General features: G+C 32.0%; 1 protein-coding gene across 1 annotated transcript in view; it reads right to left on the minus strand.

The window, feature by feature from the left end:
- The window catches only part of LOC106465714, a 74,807-nt gene that overhangs the window by 9,251 nt on the left and 56,296 nt on the right, over window positions 1-9,260 (minus strand). The window contains exons 6-7 of the mRNA XM_013925953.2: window positions 7,797-7,908; window positions 6,657-6,772 (exon numbers count right to left, since the gene is read on the minus strand). Coding sequence (XP_013781407.1) covers window positions 6,657-6,772; window positions 7,797-7,908 — 228 coding nt within the window. The remainder of the gene's footprint in view (window positions 1-6,656; window positions 6,773-7,796; window positions 7,909-9,260) is intronic.

Genomic DNA, 9,260 nt, shown 5'->3' on the forward strand with positions numbered 1-9,260 from the left:
TCAGAGCGCCTTAATCACCTGGCCATGCCGGGCCCATTTAATTATAATGATAAGAATTATTTTAGAACAAGTAATTTGAAAAATCAGTTATCTTTACAAGAACAGTATGTAATACTCCTACCTTAACATCAAAGAGACAGAACTCTTGGTCACCAGTATTGCAGCATATTGGACAACTGTACATTTTAAATTCTTATTTTTTAAAATGTTGTGACTAACTTTTATTAATACATAAAAAAAAAAAATTTGCATGTTTATTCTGATGTTAAACTATGTAATATGTATTGTAGAAAAGTAATGAAGTTAAATTTATGATTTCTGGTAAATTATCTGAAGTCACTATTCAGTTGTTCATAAATGTAATCTGAACTATATAGAAAAGGTGATTGTAATATGTTATTTAGTTGTATATAATTTCAAAGAATAAAACTGCATTTTTACAGTACTCATGAATAAAATGCAATACAACCTATGACCATTTTTTCTGTTTAGTCACACAATTTTTATATGCTGCCATTTATATCTTTTGCTTTTAACTTTATCACACTGAGGTAGTCTCTTGTTACAACTGCATGATCAATAATGTTTAGACCTGAACATAAGACACATTGGACAGTAAGATGCTAAAGTTTTAAGATAACACTTTAAAGTTTTGAATAGTTAACTGCCACAGTAGTTTCTGTGCACCATGGCATGGCCAAAATGAGTGTAATAATATTCGAATAAAGATGTCCTATCATTTTAATACACGAAACTAGTGTAATTTTAGTAAAAAAAAGTTATAGTATCTCAACACCCAGAAGCAATGCGCTAAAATATATAAACTAACAGAGAAGTTGATGTTCCTAGTACCCAAGACTAGTTTTTAATTCAACCATAAGCTTCCAGAAGTAGTGAGATTTTATTGCTCAAAACAAGTTGGTATTACATCAATAAAGTAGCTTAGAAAATGATGTTCTGATTCTCAAACAAGTTGATAACAGACCAACAAAGAGATTTTGAAACTTTTCATATTCTGATAACCAAGACCAATTCTTCACTTTTTTGTGGAGTAAACTGTGATATAAAAAGAGTTCTCAACTGCTCAGATATTTTGTTACAGGTAACTAATGTAAACTTGTATGTTTCTTATTAATTGGTATTTTTAGGTTCTCAAGAAAACACATTGGTGGGTTTGGGGAAATAATATTTAATTTTAATGTATGATGGCTTAGTGAAAGAAAGAAAAAGATTGTTATGACTAGTGTATAGCCAAACTAGACCCTTGTTACTAGTGGAGTGCCTTAGAAGTCAGTGTTGGGTCTTTGCTTTTTCTTATTTACACTAATGACATTGATAGGAACATTATCAGTAACAGCAGTATTTTCTGATGACATAAAACAATATAGAAATCCCTACAAGGATGCCAAGCTATTTAGTAACAAGCAAAGTCAAGTCCATGACTTCTGCAAGACGAACAATCCATGCTGGTGGATTAGTGATGCTCATAAAGCCTTGAAAACAAGCAATCAAAATCAGGCTGAGTTTGTGCAGAGAAGGAATGACCTAGCCTGGGCAAAGGAGGCAAGGATTACATGAATAGCGTAGTGACATATAGTCAGGGCATGCAATTCATGCATAGCATGACCAATCAGAAAACTAAAAATGTGCCAGTAATACTGTAGAATAAAATGTGTCTTCTTACATGTAATCCTTTTATTATCTTATCGTGTGTTCACTGTGCTGGAGCCAAAGAAGTATTTCTTGCCTCATGTTACACAAGCTGTGCATACCTAACGTAGCACTTCTATTAGTATCCTGTTTTCTGCAGCCACTAATAAGTAATATAGCTCAAATCAAGCTGTGTTAAGATAGCATGACAGTTAGTGCATGCATGAAAGTTCAAGGTCAACAACACTGACATTACATGCTTCACTTGATTCCGTAATTAATGTGAAAGATCCAACCCTGCAATCATGTCTGTCAGAACTAGCCATTATATCAGTTGAAAAAACGTTACTTCAGGAGAACTTTTATGACATTGAATTTCATCTAAAGATAGGGTGAGTAAAACTATTCTACATATGTGTGTGTGCGTGTGCATGTGTATTTCTTGTTTTTACTTTAAGGTATGTTACATCATTAGGTTCTTACTGCACAATCTACTTGAAAACTCACTGTATACCACTAGAATAGTCTGTGCTCTATACAGGTGATCAGCTTCCTAAACACAAAACATTAAATGGTATAAACTGTGCTATTCTCACAAGCACTTCATTCTGGCACTTCCATAAGTTAATGGCTATTACAGGAACCCAAAACATGATTATATCATTCAATTATGATGATGATGGTACCTTACTTTATTTATGCTTTCATGCACAGATACAGTAACCAGTGTGACCAAGATAACATGAAAGAGAAGCCGAAGCTACAGCAGTCCCTATCTGAGCTACAACTACATGCAAGTATATAAGCAATCTTTAGCTTAGACAAGAATGAAGATTAGCTACACAAAGCCTTAAGTACATCTAATAATGGAGGTCTGGGTCCAGATAGTGTAAGAATCTCCACCTATAAGAAGCTTACAAATGAAAACCTGTTGAAACTGGTGTCAGAGCAGCAATGTAGTTGGGCAATAGGTAGCATCCCTGAGATATGGAAAGATGCCTTTATCAAATCTTTACACAAACCTTTGAAGGATCACTCTGGTCTTAAAGGCCATCAAATCATCATCCTACAAAACGTTAATGGTAAGATTTCAGAGAAGGATGTAGCCAGAAGGTTTGCCTATCAGATTGATCATCTAAATAATTAAAAGAAGTACCTTGTTATGTAAAACTCAAAACTTATTTATTTTCGGATATACAGAGTATAATATCTATGGTTACTTTTATAATTTCAGCAGGTTAACCTGGCATCATCAGGTACAACACCTACAAGGAGTGAACTTCTGATCTAGATAACATGAAACATTAGCAGATGGATACATTGGTAGTTGATTGGTTGAGCTTTATAATACTGCATAACATAAAAAAAAGATGTTGGAAATGGTCAAACATATAATGCTATTTTTCTGTACGTAAGGAATCTTGAACATAAAATCAACTGGAAATCAGCAAAATTAATAAAAAACTGAAAATTATGTCAAAAGAAAAATTGTAGAGGTTCATTAATTTAAAGGTTGTCAAACTGCAAACACCATTGAAGGTCATTTTAAGCTGACATTATATAGCACTAAAGGACTTGGAACTTCTGTTATAAAATAAACAGTGTATGTGTTTCTCTCAACAACCAACCAATGGACAGAAGAAGACATGAGACAATGTTTAATCAATTAAATATTGATTTGAAATAATGGATGAAAACATTATTTTAGAATTTACCTGGTATTTTGTATAACCTACTGTTAATATTCTTATAATTGTTAAGAAACCTACAACAGTTTCAAATAGCTCACATTGTGACATATGTGTTTGAAACATAATTCTAGTATATGCCAGTTAATATAGTCAGATTGTACTATATTATAAAATGTATAAATGTATGTATATAACAATTCAACCTTAGAAGTTTTAAACAATGGTTAGAAAAGATACAACTGTATACCAGAATATTTATCAATTTTAGGTTCATACAGTTTAATTAATAAGGATTCCTTTATTTTGGGGCAGTTTATATTTTTCTTTCTATTGAGAATTTCAACATTGTCAAGTTGAAATGATTAACCATGCTTGGAGATATGTTCATATACATGGGTAGAAACTTGTCTGTAGTTTTCTCCAATGTAAAACACATCGTACTGTTTACAATATATTTTATATATGGAACCACAGATATCAGCATCTTGGTATTGTTTTTATAGAAGTTGCCCTAGTTTTCTGCCAGGAAGAAACATAAATTGTACAGACAAGTTAATTTAAAATAAAAACAAATAATTTTCTTGAAACTTTCTGATTGAATGTGACACTTTTGGCATAAAAGGAATTGTGCAATAAATAGAATGTTCATTACTTGACTTGTGCTGAGACTTCAAATATTTTATTACTTTATAGAAGACTTTGTTAACAAATTCTAGAGAAAAACCATTTCGGGTTACTACTTCTGTTTTCAATTGGTTAAGGTTTGATTAAAAATGTTCATTACTGGTACAAATAGTCTTGAAAGAATGATACAGAGTTTTAATGATACCTAAATTTTTAGAAGGATCATGGTAGGAGTTCCAAAGTATGCATAAACCTGTCTGAGTATCCTTATGATAACTGGAAATGGGGAACTTATTATCATGTCTTTTAACAAGAACACTTAGGAATGGAAATTTATTTGTAAATTTAATGGATTTAGTAAATGGCTCTTCTTCCCATGTCTTGTAGTGACAGTATAATTTAAAGTATTGGTCTGTTCAGAGATACAAGTAACACTGTTGAAGTCTATGGAAGATAATGTTGACTTCAATATGGAATGCAGTTGTGACACAACTTGCACTAGTCTTGAGAGAGAACTATATTTGACACAAATGTATTCACATAATAATCTGAATTTCATGTTGATAACCTTGTAACCACAGATCTTACACTCTGTATATCCGACAATAAACAAGTTTCAAAAATAAACTTCTGCTGCCATTACTATTAGCGGGTTATTATGGTAGAAGAGAAACCTGGATCAGTGCTGCTGAATTCATAGCTGATTCATTGAAAGGCTTTGAAACTTGTCAGAACACCTGGGTAATATCTTTAGATATGGAAGATTCCTATGATGGGTCCACCTACTCATTCTTCCTGACAAAATGTTCAGAATAGCTGCATTAACTACCAGAAGATGCATCATGAAGCATTGAAACTGACAATAAGATTGGATGACCATCAATACTGGTCTGTGTCAAGGACCACCTCTCTCGACAGTCCCCTACAATATCTATACCATGAATATAGCCTGCTTTGAGAATCCAACAAGATGTTGTGTATTAACATTTGGTGTACAGCAAAACTGAAATCTAAAGCAAGATGCAACCATCCTCTAGCAGGGTGAGCAACTGGTACACTGACACAAGAATGGTCTTCAATTTGGCCACAGCTATGTTCTGCATTTAAAAAAAATGTCGATGAGGATAAACCATCATCATCCTTTGAAGGCAGTGCCATTTCCCTAAGAGAAACACTAAATACCTTGGGATAACCATAACAAACAATTTATTCAACTTCACCAGCCATATTAACACCATTATAACTAGAACTACCAAAGATATCAATGCACTGAAACTTGCAGCAAAGCAAATTCTCCTCTGGATTGCTGAAAGCAAGGAACCAGAAATAAACAGTGCCACAAACAGAATGAAGATGGAGAATATCCCACAAACAGGATGGAGACAGAGAATTTCCCAGAAACAGAATATTTGCAGCTGATTCACAGTTTGTACTACATAAAATTTAAAGTGTCTGTTTCCCAGATGAATGGCGGAAAGCAACTGCATGATAAGACTATCAACTAGAAGTATTTGCCAGTCCATGCTGGGTTAAAAATAAATGAAAATGTTGACAAGCTTGCAAGAGAAATCTCTATATAAAATTCATTACAATTCTACTAGCAGAATGATGATTTCTTCAGCAATAGTATGGCAAAAATGGCAACAATGGAGGGCCTTCATTGTTATTCAGATGAAAAGAGACTGCTGGAAAACAAATTACCATATGACGTAGCTAGAAAAATTGAAAGACGGGGAATTAGTAGACAGTATATAGCCAAAAAAGCCACTGATAACATCAGTAAACAAAATCTCTTCTACCTCCTACGAGGCAGCAAGTTGGTTTCGGAAATGTATTACATTTTAGCATCTAAAGCCAAGTTCTCCCCTGTTAGACTTTTCTGCTTCTCCAAGACTGTTTAAAGCAACTTTTCTTAGAGATTTAATCAACTTTCATTTAAGTCTAACTTGTATTTTGCATTTAACTTTTAGAGACTTTGCTTAACATTTAGGGATTTTATTTTTAGTTTAACTTTCTTTTCATTTTGAATTACAGGAAGGTTCACAATGAAATAGTGTGAGGAACCAACAAAAGTTTTTTTCATCCTCTCTCTCTTGTCACTTGACACATCCTCAATGAACACTTGTGCTTGTTTTGTATGTTGTGTTTGTACTTTGATTGTGTTTGTTTATTAGTGATTGCTCTGTTTACATTTTGTGTGCTGTCTATTTGTTTTATGATGAACTAAGTCAGAGTTCAAGGAGACACGGATTCTTATGCTATGACAGGATATTCATTGAACTTTCTGTTAGCAGACCTTAAAGATCAGCAGCTTACAAGAGTTTAAGAAGAGAATCATTATTTTCTCAAAATTAAAGGGTGTAACTTTAATCTTTACTTTTCTTGGGGAGGAAGGAGTATACTTTGAATGACCAAACGGTTCCTAATTCTGTATGTTATATAGAACTTTTCATATTTTAGCTAAAATGCCCTTGGTCTGTTCTACAAAATGTTTAACATATTTTCCTACAATACAACTATATGGCTAAAATAATAACAACACGTATGTGTATGTTGGGACATGATCCCAGAATGAGAGCAACACTATAACATAATTTTTAATGCAATGAAACATTCCAACCTAAAAAAACTAGTGTACTTAATGCAGTTCACATAAACCTTGAAGCCCCCATCTATGGAAGAGTTACCTACCTGTATCATTCTGAGTGACTCTTGTGTAACTTCCATTTTCTAATGATTTTATAATTCCTTTTGACTTTAGTTCACTGACATGGAGGCGAACCTCTTCTTCTGTACACTGTAATGTTCTAGAAAGTAATGTAAAAATTTTATCTTACCACAAATAAATATTTCATGGTATACAAAAGTGTGATATACTACTTAATGAAAACTTAAAGGAAATTAATTTACTTTTAACATCTTACTATAATTGACGTAGAGTTTATATATGTATCAATGTATGTGACAGAAATAATAAATACAACGTGGCGCCATCTATTGAATTGCATCACAAACAAAAATTCATAAAATTTCACACTTTGGGTATACAAGATTCAGACAATTAGAACTATAATTGTGGTACATGCAACAACCATTTCTTTATAACAGAACACAATTCTAAATAAAAGTACTCGCCTCACAACAAGAACATGACTTTCACAAGGATTGTACAAGAGGGTCTGATTTTATCTTTATTGATGTAACTTGTAAATATAGTACTAAAAAATTGAATTGTTCTTTTTTCAATCTAAGGTACCACTTTAATACCTAAAAACATTAAAGTTTATATCAGCACAACCCAACTGATTTTTCCATGCTATACTTCCCAGAAAAATCATTTTTTAGAAAATGTTCAATTTTTTCTAAAGTTTTTTTAAAAATACTATAAATACTATGATTAGTAATTACTAGCACAAAGAGCCACCCATAGGGCAGCGTTTCTGCTACTTTGAACATAGTGATGGGTAACAAACTAAAACTTTTGTTAAAATATTGATTTACACACATTTTTCTCTTTTTTTTTCCTTGTAGCAGTTTTAACATTTCTTTTTATTCTATGAATATTGCAGCTTTTTTGGTAAAATGTTTTCATAAACAACTCTTGAAAAAAAAAAATTTGTTATGTTATATGCTTCAAAAAACAGAATACAATAAAAATTATGAAAAAAGAACTAACACATTCGAGAACAAAAAGAAACCAAAAGCACTGGAGCATTATCAGCCTAAACATAAAGCTAAATCTAATTGAAAAGATTACATTGAAGTAGTAATCATATACTACACAAACCGGTAGAAATATTGTTGTTTATCATAAGAGTTAAGGGCACCTACTTAGCCATGTCAGTCACCTTAAGAGGGTTGGGGTAAGCTGATTCAATCATTTCTAAAACCTTTTCTTCAGTAACTCCCACCATAGTACCAACCATACTTTCATCCATGGAGACTGAAGAAGAATGTGAATTTCTTTATTATTATTATATAGCTAAAGAAAAATATTATCATCAGGTTGTTTTTTCTATTTACTCTTAAGAATTGAATTAACACTCACACATACAAATACAATTTGTTATTTTCAATTTGTTTACTACAAAACTGTACATCTGTTGTTCTACTTGATAAGCCTGATAAAGGTTTACTTGTATTTTACATAAAAAGGAACATTTAATAAACTGTATTAGGTAAGTTACTTTAGAATGAATTAGTGTGAGATGTACATTCATACTTTTATATTTCTAAATAGATAAGGCTTGAAACGTTTTGTGGGGCTTTTTGTTTTAGTTTTTCTATAAAATGCAGTATTATAAAACAGATGATTTTAATTAATTACATTCAAAAATAAATTAGACGATTGTTGTACACACAAAACTGTTAAACACATACAACCTAACCATATGTGACAATAACACAGGCAATTGCAACAAAAACAAATTTAACTCTGTTTTTTCTTATCATGCAGCTATTTTTTAAATGTGCAAACAAGTGCAATGCATCAATTTCTGTACATGTTTTTAACTTCAAAGGTTAGACACACAAATAAAAAGTGTTAACTTTCTAAGTGGTAAAAACATTTCTTTTCACTATAGGTTTGTAAATAAACTACTAAATATATATGTTTTCATTATTATTTACTAAAAATGTATGGGCAAAAACCAGAAATAAAGAACCAAAAATCATCAACTCTTTTTTTTTATTGCATAAGTTCAGGAGAAAATAGAGCCACTTAATCCCTATTTTCTTACTATTTTACAATGACTAATACCTGCAACAGATGTCACTATTTTTGGCAATTGGCATTACTAAAACCAAATAAGAGAAGACCAAAGATTGGTAAAAGAATTTCATTAAAACAGAAAAACAGCGTGATTCAAAGTGTTTCTAAAAAGAGTTGAATCATAGGTGACTAACACATAGGGCAGAAGGGACACGTGCCCCCTCTCTCCACTTTTTCAAATTAGTCTACATATACTACTATTAACAAGTATGTTAGATTAATGAAGTTTTCATTTTTCATCCCACCAGCTTTTCAACAAAGTCAGACAGTGTGGATTGAATTATATATTTCTGATATCTTCCATGAGCATCAAGGCACCCTCTATTTTAGTATATAAGCCCGGCAAATAAAGCAGAATTAGATAGATAGAGAGATTGAAGGTAGAGATAATCGAGTCAAGTGAGCGGTAGTGACCGTAAGTAAAGTGTGTGGATCACTGTGATTTATGTGTTCATAAAAGTAGTCAAGTTTAAAGTGACTGTGGAAATTCTGTGTATTGCAAAGTTGTATCGAGAAAGAATAAA

This window comes from Limulus polyphemus, unplaced genomic scaffold, assembly GCF_000517525.1.
Source record: "Limulus polyphemus unplaced genomic scaffold, Limulus_polyphemus-2.1.2 Scaffold2027, whole genome shotgun sequence".
NCBI lineage: Eukaryota > Metazoa > Arthropoda > Merostomata > Xiphosura > Limulidae > Limulus > Limulus polyphemus.